This window comes from Sphaerodactylus townsendi, linkage group LG01, assembly GCF_021028975.2.
Source record: "Sphaerodactylus townsendi isolate TG3544 linkage group LG01, MPM_Stown_v2.3, whole genome shotgun sequence".
Lineage (NCBI taxonomy): Eukaryota > Metazoa > Chordata > Lepidosauria > Squamata > Sphaerodactylidae > Sphaerodactylus > Sphaerodactylus townsendi.
The window spans coordinates 141,188,881-141,203,936 of NC_059425.1; the positions used below are offsets into that span (position 1 = coordinate 141,188,881).

At 42.7% G+C, this 15,056-nt stretch overlaps 1 protein-coding gene across 2 annotated transcripts in view; it reads right to left on the reverse strand.

The window, feature by feature from the left end:
- The window catches only part of KCNQ5 (potassium voltage-gated channel subfamily Q member 5), a 376,112-nt gene that overhangs the window by 10,218 nt on the left and 350,838 nt on the right, over positions 1 to 15,056 (reverse strand). For both annotated transcript variants that reach the window (XM_048495892.1, XM_048495882.1), the window contains 3 exons: positions 10,847 to 11,067; positions 6,402 to 6,510; positions 778 to 909 (listed from right to left, as the gene is read on the reverse strand). In XM_048495892.1, the coding sequence (XP_048351849.1) occupies positions 778 to 909; positions 6,402 to 6,510; positions 10,847 to 11,067 (462 nt within the window). The remainder of the gene's footprint in view (positions 1 to 777; positions 910 to 6,401; positions 6,511 to 10,846; positions 11,068 to 15,056) is intronic.

Here is a 15,056-nt window from a genome sequence, read left to right on the forward strand (position 1 = left end):
TTAATGTTAGGGGAAAAGGGCGCAGGGCAATACAGCAGGTTCACTCATGAGATCAGGGTGGACATTTGCAAATTCACTGTGGAACCTGAGCCAGGTGTGCCATCTCAAGGCTGGGCTGTTGTTAACCAGATCCGTGTGGCTGTGCCCTTAGGAGGGCCATAGTCTGAAGTTCTACATACCTAATTAGTACTAGCAGTAATGTCTGTTTGATGAATGATATGCAGACTTGTCAGGTGAAAAAAATAGATGTGTGTAGCATGGATGGTTTAAGGTTCATCCATAGGAACTTCACATGCAGCAAGCAGCGTGTCCTTCTTAGTTCAGCAGAGTATTCTTGGCTGAAGTGATATTCTTATAGAGTGTGGTTTGAAAGCTCCGTGTGTGTGTGTGTGTGTGTGCGTGTGTGTGTGCGTGCGTGTGTGTGTGTGTGCGCCGTCAAGTTGCAACCAACTTATGGTGATCCCAGCAAGGGGGTTTCAAGGCAAGATAAAAGCAGAAGTGGTTTGCTCTTGCTTTCATCTTCAGGATTTTCTATCCATGTACTGACCCAGTTTTAGCTTCAAAAATCTGACAAGATCGAGCTACCTTTCCCCCAAAGCTTCAAATACTTCAGACAAATAGATTTTTCCCAGAGTTAGAGAATGAAGTAGGAAAATTATGGGAAAGTTATAGAACCATAAAGTGAGATAATGGCAACATGGGATCTCTTGGGAACCATGAATGGTAGAGACATGTATTCAGAAGGATTTTATTGTTAAAGGAATTTCTTTTCCTTACCGTGACTGAAGGCTTTTAATTCTGCACAACATATCCAGATGACCAGCTGAATACTGTTCAATGACATCTTTAACATCATAAGGGCGCAAAGTTTCTTTAAATTTTCTCTTGGCAACATGAAATTTCATGATTCTGTGCAAGAAATATTATCCCAATTAATTAATCTGTATACATGTGGTATAATAAAATGAAACTTTAATATTGAATCACAATAGCAGTACCACTAAATCAGTTTAATTTAAAATTGATAAACAGTTACAATGTACTTTTTTTTGCTGTGATGCATGAACTATTAAGATGAAATTGGGCCTTTTAAAATGGAAACTATGATGTAACAAAAACAAAAATGTGTTTATTCAAATTAAAATCAAAATAGCCTAGTTAAAGGCCCTAAATAGGCTTCCAAACATCCAAAAATCACAACACATAAAGTCTTATGCAACACATTTAGATCCAAATGCGTTTTAGCCCATTGGCTTTCTTCAATGGTAAAAAATAATGTTACAGAATATATCTGACAAAAATGTAATAATATTGACAAAAAATGTCTTATAAATGACTGCGGTAAGTATCTGGAAAGCAGAAAATGATTAACTAATTGTATATGTCAGTGATGGCGAACCTTTTCGAGACCGAGTGCCCAAATTAAAACCCAAAACCCACTTATTTATCGCAAAGTGCCAACACGGCAATTTATCCTGAATACTGAGGTTTTAGTTTAGAAAAAACAGTTGGCTCCAAGGCGCACGTTACTCGGTCGTAAGCTTGGTGAAGCAACTGTACAACACTTCGAATGGGTGAATCACGACCCTGGGAGGGTTTACTCAGAAGCAAGCCCCATTGCCAGCAACCGAGTTTACTCCCAGGTAAAGGATTGTGACCAGGCTAGCCTAAATGTATGTGTGTGTGTGTGTGTGGGGGGATTTTCTGCCCCCCACATGATGAACTCTGTGCACGTGTGCCCACAGAAAGGGCTCTGAGTGCCACCTCTGGCACCTGTGCCATAGGTTCGCCACCACTGGTATATGTAATCATAAAAACAAATGAGTAATAATAATTTTTACAATTACTGAAAAGTTTAACATCATTTATTCGCTATGGAACCATTGTTCACTCAAGAGGTATGAAATGGTGTGCCAATATTTTCAATCAGGCTCAATTCTTTAAAAAAAAGACATTCGAATAAACTATAAAACTATTTTGTTTAAATCTTTCCTGAAAAACCTAAATGTTAAAATAAATACCTGGTATACAGGTGTCCTATAGTACCTCAACCATGTAGAGTTTTAAGGCAGAAATAATGATTGTAGGTGTAATACAATTAGCTGCTTGCTGAATAAAATTTTCAAAAAAGAAAAAAGGGTTGCTGACTCACAGCAATGATGCAATTTGGCAAATGCCCGAATGTGAGGGAGAGATCAGTTAAAAACTTACAGGAACATCTGGATAGCTGTGGCAAAAAACGTAAAAGAGAACTACAGAGCAAAGATGGTGTCAATGAAATAAGAAATTAGATATTTATCCTGTACAGAACCAGTCTATTTCTTCATTCAATCCAGAAGGAACTAACGTTCCTAATGTGTGGATCCAAAAGATTATCTAGTCTTCAGCTTTTGTAGCATATTGGCAGAGATAGCAGTAACTTTCTTAATAATCAAAAAACACAGATCTGTGTCTTTATGGTTCAAGGCTGAGAAGTGGTTAACTAGTAGAATTTTCTTTCTGCCCAGCCTTATGCAACTTCTGTGTTCACGAGTTCTGCATTTGGCTACTCTAGTCATAACACCAATATACAGAAACCCAAAGGGACATTGAATTGCATAGATAACACTTTCTGAACTGCAATTAACAAATGATTTAATAGAGTAACTCTGTTGTCTCTGTGCATCCTGCAAGTTATCAGTGCGAAGACTATGAGGGCACACTACACATCTAACAAAAGGAAAATTCCCAACAGGCCTCTCATGCCCAAGATTATATCTGAAGATGGTCTCAGTCTACTTTTAACCAATACATCTCTGAGGTTCTTAAAATTTTGTGTGTGTGAATAATGGGGTCTCCTGACATCTGGGAATATTGGACAAGAGATGACAATGTTTCACTATACTGGTTTTAATTTGTGTATACTTAGGTCAGTTCTGCATGGGCCCCCTCACATGAATATGCCCTCAAGCACATTCATATATGTTGAGGTGGTTCTCGGCCCTTCAAGTATCACTGAGAGGTGCTTAGTGGTCTCAGAGCTGCCAAGAGTTCACGGAAGCACCTCCACACAGAGGCGCCTTCATTAAGTTTCCCCACACTTACCTTCTCTCCCTGCGGACCTCTGCAGGGAGAGAAGGTAGGTGTGGGAAAACAAAACAGAGGGGCCTAAAAGTGGCGCCTCCAACCCGGTTTTTCACAGTGCCATTTGCACAGCGCTGGCTGGGAAATGCTATTTCCCAGGAAAATAGCGTTTCTCCGCCGGTTGCGGGGGGAAAGCACGGCACTGCCTTGTTGCAGAGGTGGCAGCTGTGCGAACAGCTCTCTTGGAACGGTGTTTTTACTGTTCCAAGGGCGCTGTTTTTGGCCCTTTCAGAGTGGACCTTAGTGCCATAAGTTAACAGAATCACCGTCCTGTTATGAGTTGTCTTTGTAGCCTTTGGAACTAATAGAGAATGTCAGTGTTTCTGGCTTTTTTTAAAAAAGCATTTTTCACCATTCTAGGTAAATATCCTCTTTTTAAAAAACTGCCTCATCAAACTGTTGGCTTGATATAGAAAATTGTTGTCCATTACAGTTCCTATGAATTCTCAACATCTGAGAATATGGAAAATTCATTTTTAGATTTGGGGGTTCGAAGCTAGCAGATCTAAAAAGAAATTAACATCAGTGGTTTTCTGTGAGTATCTTTTTGAATAAGTGTGCCAACTCTTTTAACTTCAATATCCAATAAATAAACACATTTGTATTTTTGTTACATAGCAGTTTCCATTTTAAAAGGCCCATTTTCATCTTGATCTGTTGGTTCTTTTCTCTGGTATTGAGATTCAGCTTTTGTCCCTTTTTTTGTGTCGGCATTTTGCACAAATTGTTACCATAGTGTCCTATTCACTATTGCAAAATACCTGTTTTGAAGGATGAATATGTTCAGCTGACTGATTATGTAATTGTATGTAATTTTTGAAATCAGATTTTTTTTATTGAAGTCAGAAAGTTCACAAATGCCTCACAACTAATGGGCAAATCACTATTATTTGAAACTCCCTGCATAAGGGCTGTTAAAGACTGAATCACCCTTAACAATTGTGCTAGGCAAGAGCTAGCAGATGCAATATTGGCCACATAAAAATCTTTTTTAGCAGCCTTCATTGCCATTTCATAGGCTTTCATAAATGTCCTATAACAGTGGTGGTGAACCTATGGCACAGGTGCCAGAGGTGGCACTCAGAGCCCTCTCTGTGGGCACTTGCAAGCAGAGTGCCCCCCCCCTCCCCCACATCTAGGCTGGCCTGGGCCACTGGGCTCAATTATTAGCATTAAACCTAAGAGCTAGTTTTGGGGAAGCAGTGTAGGTAACCCTGTTAAGCGCTGTTAAACCCCACTGATTTTCATGTGAACTAAAGCGCGATCTTTTACCTGGGAGTAAGCTCAGTTGCTGGCAATGGACCTTGCTTCTGAGTAAACCCTCCTAGGTTGGAAGAGTTGCACGGTTGCTTCAAAGCAAAGCCACCGACTACCACCAAGCTTACTCCTGAGTAATGCACGCCTCGGAGCTAACCGTTTTTTCTAAACTAAAACCTCAGTATTCAGGTTAAATTGCCGTGTTGGCACTTTGCGATAAATAAGTGGGTTTTGGGTTGCAATTTGGGCACTCAGTCTCGAAAAGGTTCACCATCACTGCCCTATAAGATGTTCTTACTCCTTTGTCATCAGTTATTTGTCAGACTCGCTTTAGTTGTCTTAGCTCCCACTTCATCCTCTGTAGCTCCCAGGTATACCAAAGAGCTAGTGTGGGACTGGAGGAAAGAGGTTATTGGGGGGGGGGGGTGATGATCTTGCCAATGGCTTCAAAAAGATGGCTATGCCAATCTTTCACCAGCTCATCTCATGAGTCACCTGAAGACATCAGATGCTGCAGAGCATTCTGGAAACCAATTAGATCCACGAGTCTCCCGGGTGAGTATAAATGTGCTTACTGGCTCTATAGGGAAGGGTCTGGATACCTAACTGGGCATTCAGGGCATGATGGTCCAACAATGGCAGTCTATCACTAGAGATTGGCCCAATCTCCACCTCAATCCCAAAGATCAAATCTAGGGTGTGAGCTGCATGGTGTGTGGTATGTGAAACAACTTGGGAGAGTCCCAGTGTTGCCATGGTTGACACTAGGTCCATAACCCGACTGGACACAGCATCATCAGCATGGATGTTAAAATCCCTAGCACAATCAGCCTAGAAAACACCAAGGCCCAGCCTGCCACCACATCTGGGCCAGGCTGATTTATTCGGTGGACAATGCTGATGGTAAAATTATACCCGAAAACTCTTTATTTCTTGGCTGATACCCAAGAGTTTATTGACAATTAACTGAGTTCTCAGAGTTGTGGTCCATAAGTGGCTTAGTGGGTCATGAACTGCATAAACCTGATATAGATTAAGACACAAAATAAAAAATGAACATAAGGGTTTGCAGATTTATAAAAATGTAGCTGTCTTATTACCTTCTGAGTAAAACTATTCATTTAATTGCTTTTATATAACAGCTTTCCCAACAATGGATAGCTGCAAATCTCTAAGATAAATGTTGAGTACATTGGAGAACAAGTAGCTGATATCACAGTGACTCAAGGGCACTGTCACTCTTTTTGCAAGATTATTGCTTCCTGTACTCTCTGTACTGATCTTGTTTGCACTAAGTATTGCAGGTCAGTGCAGTCAATGTTAGGCTTGTAGATATTTGATATGATGAGCTGGTGTCAGCATGTTGATTAGCCACAAAAGTATTGCAGTTGTTAGGAAGGTTAGCTTCTGAAACTTACCACAGAAACCTGCTCAATCAAAAATATTAGAATCTGATAACAGGACACAGTGCTAGGTTTTTGACAAATGTAAAAGTAACATATACTAGTAAATGTATGTTTCATTTTTCTGCTATACATATATTCCTGTGTGTCATCAGAACCCACCCCTCAGAGGATTAATAAAAGATCTCAATGGATGTGAGGGACTTGATATTGATGGCTTGTACCATTTAGATCTGAATGAATGCTACTCCACATTTGCTTCCCAATCTGAAGCTGGTCCAAGAGAATAGGGAACTCCATTATAATTGTATGGCCTATCATTCTCTGAGAGTTAATTATACATGCTTTCAAGTAAAGGCATTACATGCCCATTTCTTTTCAAAGTTCAGTACTGTCCTCATTTGAGTAACACACATTCCTTCTTTGTCTTATAGATTATAATACTGGTAATCAACTAATGGAGCATTCCATCACCTTTTGAAGGGCAAGAAAATCCAAACTTAGTTCAAGCATAACATCCTTCAACTTGTGATGTAATAAAGCTGTCTTTAGGCAGACCATCTGTCCAGAAAGTTTCAAGAGGTGTTTTTTTCCCCTACTAGTATATTTTTCATTTACCTGATTGCTCGGATAACCGTTTTAAGTGCTGGGGTGAGATCTTCTATGGATACATCACACTGGCATCCTCTTTCATCATAAATCTCATCTGTACCAATGCTGGCATCAGCTGTAAGAGAGAAACATCAAATAAATCCAAATCCATCCTGTAAGTTTAATAACTCACTGTAATTGTTTGATAAATGCAAATTTAAGGTTTTAAGTGCAGCACTAAAGCATGAAAAGGTTTCATCATAGTTGTGTTGTTGTATAGTTCTGTTTCAGTTCAATGCTTTTAACATTTTCTGGATCAAATCCAACTATTTCAGAAATGGGGAATTGTCCCTGTGCATGTTCCTTTAGGAATAGTAGACTAAATCAATTTGCTCATGGGACTAAACTACACATTCAGCAACAGTAGACTGCTGCTGAGCAACTAAGTGTGATGTTGAAAGATGGGTAGATGAATAATTTCAAGCAGGTTGAGTCCCTCCTCTGCTTAACATTTCTTTTCTGCCTAATTTTTTCCTAGCTGGACTCAAACCCAGAAGTTACCTCAGAAGGATAGAAATTTTAATATATTCAGCAACTACCCGGGGTGTATATATTCATTTCCTTTTATGGTTGTTCTGTGCAGCCTGGTTAAATGGAAGAGTGTGGAGCCTTACACGTAGCAGGCACATGTAATGAAGGGGCAAGGTGAAAGCAAGGGTCACCATCTGGAATTTGGTTTCTTGGTTTCTATGTAAAAGTTGATGCCCCTGAGATAGAGCATGGGGCAGGAACTTCCATCCCATGGGCAATATCAAGAATATAAATCAAGGCCCTTTGGGAGATAGATATGAGTTCTTTTTGCCTCTTTTTAAAGGAGGGAGTTCATCTGATGGAGAACGGGGACAGGTGGAGTAGACAGAAATACTCTGGATGAAGGAAGATAGTGAACTTGATTGCATATCCTAGGCTTATGATGGCCAAGATCCAGTAGTTGGATGTCATTGCTCCCCCCTCCCAAGCTAGAGTATGTTGATGCAGATAGATGAATGGAGAGAAGACACACACATACAACGGTGCGTTTTGTCTAGTTCAGGAGTCGGCAACCTTTACCACCCAAAGAGCCATTTGGATCCGTTTTCCATGGCCCCGAAGATCTACCGAGCTGGAGAGTTCAGCCCCTCCAGCGCTGGGAGGCGGAGGCGCCGGGCAGGGAAACGGCCTCTGCCAAATGCAGCAGGCAGCCGCCTGCTCCGTGGGGCAGAGAGGAGATTGTGGCTGCGGCCCGCCCAGTGCTGCTGCCTCTCAAACTGCGGGAGGCAGCAGTGCCGGGCAGGGAAACCCCCTCTGTCCGACGGAGCAGGCAGCCACCTGCTCCGTGGGGTAGAGAGGGGATGGCGGCTGTGGCCTGCCCAGTGCCCCCGCCTCTCGCGCTGCGGGAGGCAGTGGCGCCGGGCAGGGAAACCCCTTCTGCCCGACAGAGCAGGCAGCCGCCTGCTCCGTGGGGCAGAGTGGGGGATGGCGGCTGGGGGGATGGCAGAGGGGGGATGGCGGCTGCTCTGGAGGGACACGCCCATGCTACCCTCCAACCTCCAGGGGTTTGAGGGCAGCGTGGGCGTGTTCCCCCAGCCCTCCAGATCAGTGCTGAAAGGAGAGGTGAGTGGAGGGGACGCAAAAAGCAGTGCCCTCACGCACGGAGCCGCCTCCGGTTCGGCCCCTCCACTCACATTTCCTTCCAGTGGTGCTCTGGAGGGCTGGAGGGACATGCCCATGCTACCCTCCAACCTCCAGGCCACGCGGAGCTGCAGTATAAGGGTGAAAGAGCTGTATGCAGCTCTGGAGCCATGGGTTGCCGACCCCTGGTCTAGTTAGATGACAGCTGTGGCCTGCCCACTGCCATTTCGGTGCCACTGCCTCTCGTGCTGCGGGATGCAGCGGCGCTGGGCAGAGAAACCCCCTCAGCCCCACGGAGCAGGCAACCCTCCGACCTACCTTTCTAAAATTACCTCCTAATGCTACCCTCCGACCTCCAGGCCACGCAGAGCCGCAGTATAAGCCTGAAAGAGCCACATGCAGCTCCATAATTACAATGGAGAATCTGATGAGGAAGAGATTGCTACTGAGGATGTCAGGCAGATAGAAACCAAATGATGGATCTTGCTGTCGAGGAGACTGAGATAGGTGCTGAGAAGAGATATTGTAGAACTGGCTGGTCACATTGGGGCACTGGCATCAAAAAGAGACCTCCAGTCAACAAACTGGGGAATTGGACTGTGGATTCGATGGTGACTAGTGCCAGGGTTGGAAAACCAGGAGCTTGATCCGAGAGGTAATTTTAACCTTGTTTTTGGCTTTTTTAACAGGCAATTCTAAAGCAGCCCTTGAGCCCAGTAAAGCCACATCAGATGTCTGCCCAGATGGAATGGTATTGTCATGGCCCAGGCTCCCAGAAAGCAGAAGTCAAGAAAGCAGTCCAGTGCTTCATTGTTTACTGGAGTTTAGTCCAAGGCAAGGATCAACATAAGCAAAGGCTCAAAACAACATTGCTGCCATACTGCAGCCTTATTCCTACAGCCTTATATACAGAATGGTCTTCCCACTAATTGCCAACCTCCCCTAGCTGCACTCCCTTAGCTTGGCTCCAGCAAGGACTCTGTGTTTCTCCTTGCTTGCTCTAAAGCTGCCAACCTGCTGCTGTGCCTCCGCTCCTGTAGGTGGCCCTGCAGCTGCCTTTGTTGTTGTTCCCAGGGTTCAGGTTACCTGGGGGTGTAGGAGTTGACAGGCTGTCCCCTGACTAAACTTATTTTCAATAATATTTTCTCTTATTTATTTTAGACACCTCCAACTCTGCCCCACTGACTTCACACCCCTGCCTACTCTAGTAATGGTTATCAGATTTGCTACAGAACCCCAAATATGACACCCAGAATCTGGTGATGTTGCATCATAAGATCTTGAGGTACTTGCGGAGAGTACTCCTCCATTGGAAGGGATTTTAACTCCCTTCTTATTTAACTTGGGAATTTTCTGCAACCTTTGGTGTTTCCCAGGCCATTTCATGTTATTAGCTCAGAAGTGGGTCACCAGATGCTGGATCTGTGTCCTGTACTTGCACTGGTGCTCCTACAATTGTATGCAGTAAAAGCTCTAGCCTCTTCTCCAAATCACTGTGGTCTGTTGTTTATTTTTTCCCTTCACCCTCTCTCTTGCAAAACCATTCTTGCTTTGGTCCAACAGCCATGGTGTCTCCTGGGTTTCGCATGCCACAGTGTTACCAGACAAACCCATGGAGAGGAAGGGGCTGTCTGTACGACTACAGTGCCTCTACGTATCCTGAAAACCAGTGGAGTATTTGCCTAGGGACAATGGGTACCCCTTGTCTCTGGGTGCCACTCTTCTGGTCACATGGGGGATGCAAAATTGGCCCCCCACATGATCAGGAGATAGCAGTGGGGGGCGGAGCTGGGTGCCCTCAATCCTGCCCATGTTGATGACACATGGGTGGGATCAAGGGCACTTGGAGACGAGGCAGCAGGACTTCCTGCTGCCTCATCATCTCCGGGTGCCCCTGACCCCACTCCTGCTGATGACACATGGGCGGGGTCAAGGGTGCTCAAAGATGCCGAGGCAGCAGGGGGGAGGGCGTCTGGAGACAATTTGTCTCTTGGCGCCATTTACCTGCGGTGCGCCTCTGCCGCCAATCTTAGGGATGGCCTGGGAATGCAGTGCCAAGATGGATGCTATCCTCTGCACTGGCTCCGTAACAGCCATAAAGACAAAAAACCTGCCTGGACAAGCCTTCCACCAACATTAACTTGCAGAACAACTCACCCCACCATTTCCTAAAGTGATTAGGAAAAGACAACGCCTTAAGCCTGGCAAGACAGCTTCCCTCCCAGCCTCAACTTATCTGCTCCCATGAAACAAAGGGTATGCTAAAATGATGTCATCAAGAATTCCTGCCAGCTACTCTTATACACACGCATCTCATTTTCTAGTTTCTGACTAATCCTTCACAAAGACCACCCTCATTTACATTGGCATTATCCTGTTATTGTTATTGAATCACTTTTTGCACTTTGCTTGACTCCAAATTGACTCCAAATTGAATTATTTATTGGAAAGGCTGGAAGAAGTGCGAACAACAGCAGTAGAAACATTTCATTTAGCAACAACTAATAAGGGTGCCTTAACCACTATGAAAATTGGAGGATTTGGAAAATAAAAATGTGATGATAAAAATAAACTGATGGAATTACAGAACAAAGATGTAATAATATTCACATCTTTGGAATAGAGGAGCAGGAAGGGAAAGATGGTTTGTCTGACTTCACAGCTGAATGGTTTATCTTCCCAATTACCAAATACTCCTGGTCTTGTAGCTGATTTTGAAGACGTCCACAGAGCTATAGGATAAAAAACCTTTAAAAATGAAAATACAAGTCGTCGAAATATTATTTTTTAAATGGTCTTACTTTCTGGCATTGGCTTTGGCTGTGAACTCTTCAAACGCAGGGAAGGTCTGAAGCGAGTTCTGTCATTGAAACTCCAGCTCTTCTGCACTTTTGTTGGGCTGCCCTCTGCAGTAATGTCCGTACTTGGAGATCTTCGGTCTCCAACTGAAGGTTGTCGATTCTTGATACTTTGTCCTCTTGGGCTAGCCATTCGCACACGTTCCTTAAAGCTCAATTTCTGACTGTGAAAGGAAAACGAGTATTTTATTTCAGTCCAACCCACCGTCATCTTTGTATCATGTCAGCCAGGTACACATAGCGGCCCTGATTGACAGATCAGCGTGCAATCAAATATGCACTGTGTATAATTTTGAGTCCCTCCATTAAAATCAGAATACTCCTGAGTGGCACTAGAAGCTTCTATGCCTGGAATGAATCCCTAGATCAAGTGATGTGCCCAAAGCATATACATGGCTCTCTGTGTGCATTCTCCAACTTTATAGATCGACTCTGAAGAAAGAAAACACATGGCTATCTTTCTCTTGCTATTGCCTCTCATAGCAAGATGTACTCTGCAAGGAGATTTGGCCTTTAAGGAATCATGCCTGCACTTTTCTGTCACAAGGACAATGGCTCTCCTGTAGTTCCTACTGCCTACATCAGCTGCTGAGAAATTTTTTTTGTTATGCACTGTATTACAATAAAAATAAAACAAAATGCAATTGAACATAACCTTAGCAAAGCTTAGATTTTAACAGATTGTTATATCTTATGTTTTCAGGCTGCACAGCATAGGTCAGTGAGTTTCTAATAATCTGTATAGGAATAATATTTCTGAGGTGCTATTATTTTTGCATGCTACTTGCTAGAGTTAAGCAGGCAAGATTAATGTTGTTACTCATGCATTTTCCAAGTCATGACATCTTTAAACAATTCACAAACAGTATTGGCAGACAGTAGACTTCAGATTCCTTGTTACTCACAACACTCATTTGGGCATGACAAAAAACCAAAGAAGTCTAAAGAAATTTTAAACAATTAATAGAATATCCAACAAATATTGTCAGTGAAATGAGAAATTAACAGAAATGTGACATAACACTGAGTGACTTTCTGGTCCTGATTAGCAGCAGAACACACTGGGATTGAAAACCTAGTTTGTGATTGTATTGTCGATGTTTGTTATTGCTTGGTGGATCACATGGCACAGAACTTGAAATTTCAGACACAAACTGAAAACATCAAAGATGCAGACTGCTTATCTGTGGATGATATTTCCAGATTGATTGTTAACATATAAGTTGTTTAGAAATTCATAAAGTACAGCATGCTTAATAGGTTTTGTTAACATTTTTAAGCTTTCTGTAACTACTTACTCACCAAGAAAAATTGTATATTACAATATTAGCAGTATTCATAATTACTATTATATGGATATGATAGAAATAGAGATTATATGTTTGAGTATTTATAGTAAGGAGGAGGGAATTGTCTTGAGGTTTATGGATTAAACTTTTGTCATTGCACTGGAAAGATTTTCTTGCATGGAGAGAAGGTATTCAGATATTTAACTTACAAATATCTAATACTAGACTCGATGTTACTGGTTCCTGTGCTGGAGAGACAGTGTTTTTGTAGGAGCAAATCTTTTGGGACCATTAAATTGCACGTGACAAAGATTATCTGCCAGTTGCTATAGCCGCTAATCAAGTTGATGCCTTGTTTGTTCCACTTCTGTCATGGTCCTTGTATTTTAGTGCAGCATGACAATACGAAACATTTAAAATGGAAATGTATTCTACAATTATTACGAAACTAATAAAAATGTTCTGTTCCCTGCCTAACTGCCTAACCAGCTGCAATCTAAAAAGAAAATTTTACTCTTATACAATTATATGAAATGGAATGAAAAAAATAGGACGCTGTGGTTATGAAACATTTTGATAATCAGAAGACCTTTGTACATGCAGCCTAGTACATATTATTCAAATTCAAGCATAGCTCAGGCAGGGTACAGGATACCATACAGAGTAAATCAAGCACATGCTGAGCAGCTTCTAATGGTCATCTTAAACATAATAGCAAATCAAATAAACTATCAGAGAAATTATGTTTGAAGACATAAGTACAGAAAGTACCTGTTTGTGTAATATTCTCAATTTAATCTTCCTTAATCACAAAAAGTATGCATTTATGTATGCAATAGGTCTTTAAATGTTTATTTCTATATTTAGCAATCTTTTTCCTACATGTGAAGCATTTATTCAAAGAATTAGACTAGTTTTTCTACTGGTGAATAGGGGGAAAGTGTGTCCATTTTGACATTAAAATGTTACTGTATGATTGTATATGTTTTGTATGATATGAATGCGAGTGTAACATATATATGTTTTCCTCACATTTCCTAGCCAGTAAAAGCACTCATTGTTAAAGGTTAAATGATTGGGGATCTTTTGGGGGAATGTATTTAATTCTTGTGTTAACTGAAATGCAGTCAGGAAGAACAAACTGCTGCCTAATGGATTACAGTCTGATTATCTTAATATGCATATGAGCTACCGGTATATTTTAATTAATACAGTAGATGCAACAAAAAAAATATGGAATTGTGTATAACATTCCTACTAAATATGCAACCACATTTACAAATGAAAACAACTATTTTATTTACTTGTAGGGGTTTCCACATACTCCGCCAGCTCCCACCAGGTGTGCTGTCCATCCTTTCCTTCTCCCAGCAGTGGGCAATCTGTTCTGGCTCTTGATGGCTGGGGAGTTGCTGTTTAAGTGGCCTGGGACACGGGTTTGGGTCCTGGCAGCTAGCAGTCCCTGAATGTAGCCCACAGGCCTCTGGCAAGAGTAGGCAGCTAGGGCCTTGGTACGTGCCTTCCTCTCCAATCCTCTAAATCCTCTCTGCTCTGTCTGTCTTCGGAGATGTCTCCTTTTTCTCTGTCCCTCTCTCTCTTATTTGTGATTTCTCTTCTCCTGCTTCTCTTTTATCCTTTCCTCCATCCTACTCCTTTCTGCTGTGAACAGCACTGGGGCCTTGGGCCTGTGTGGAGGAGAGAATTCTCACCAAGAAGGGCAACCTTGGTGTGCTGAAGGCCTGTACGCCTTCCGATCCCCTGGCACTGTCACATTCTGCTCTTCCCTGACAGCCTCTTGACCCACCCAGCCTTCCCTCCCCCCAGTGGTGAATGGGTCTCTGCTGGGCCCATGGCTTGGTGTCTCTGAACTGGGCTGCCTAGGAGCTTGCAGTTAGTGAGGATGTGTGTGTGTATGGAGAAGCCGCAGGTGGTGGTGGCAAACCCCAAGGCTGCAGTGGAGTCCAGAGTGGCAGTTCAGCCATCCCTGAACATTACTGATTGTACTGTGACTTAATTTTAATTAGAGAAGGATGAATTTTATCATATTGAGGTATATGGGGCAAAGGTTTACAATAGGGAGAACAGTGGACACTGAGAGCTGTTTACAGGTTTCTTGAATCATGTCAAAATGGGAGACGTATAAACCAAGATGTTAAGAATGTTGAAGTTCCCCTGGAGATTCTGGAGAAAGCTGTAGGCAAGCACATAGGGAAACCAGAGATGTCGACTACCGGCACTCTGCTTATGTCCGCTTATTTTATCTGTCTTTTATTGACTTATTGATCTTTTGCCTGAATTATCAGGGACAACTGTACGAAGGCAGCCAGTGGTTCCTGCTTCCCTGTAGGCTTACTTATAACACCCTTCAGAGCTCCAGAATGTTCAACAAGCAGAGTCTGACTAGGGCCAATAAACCCGGGCTAACCAAGGTATAAAATTCATGTGGGGGTGGGGGAACTTTGCACGGATCCTGCTCCTAATGCAAGTCCACCCCGTGTTCCCCCCAACCTGTTTTTTTCAAGAATCGCACTATCAGCAATTCTTCAGTTGTAATGCAGATTTTTAAAGGTCTTCCCCACACAGCTGCACAGCATGAGAGATGAGAGGTTTTTCTTTTTAAAAAAGATGCTCCTGCGTGCGTAGGTGCGAAGCTCTGTTTCTTGCCTGCACAGAGGCATTTGAATGGGACAGCAGGAGAGCGGGCTACTTTATCCTGCCTGCTCTCCCAGTGCTGTGTAGAAGGGGCCTGACACATGACTATATTTGACATGTGACTAGTTTGAATTGTCACATTCAATTGATCCTTTCTAGACTGGATTATATCTACAACAGGGTGCAATGAGAAACAAGATTCTCATATCAAA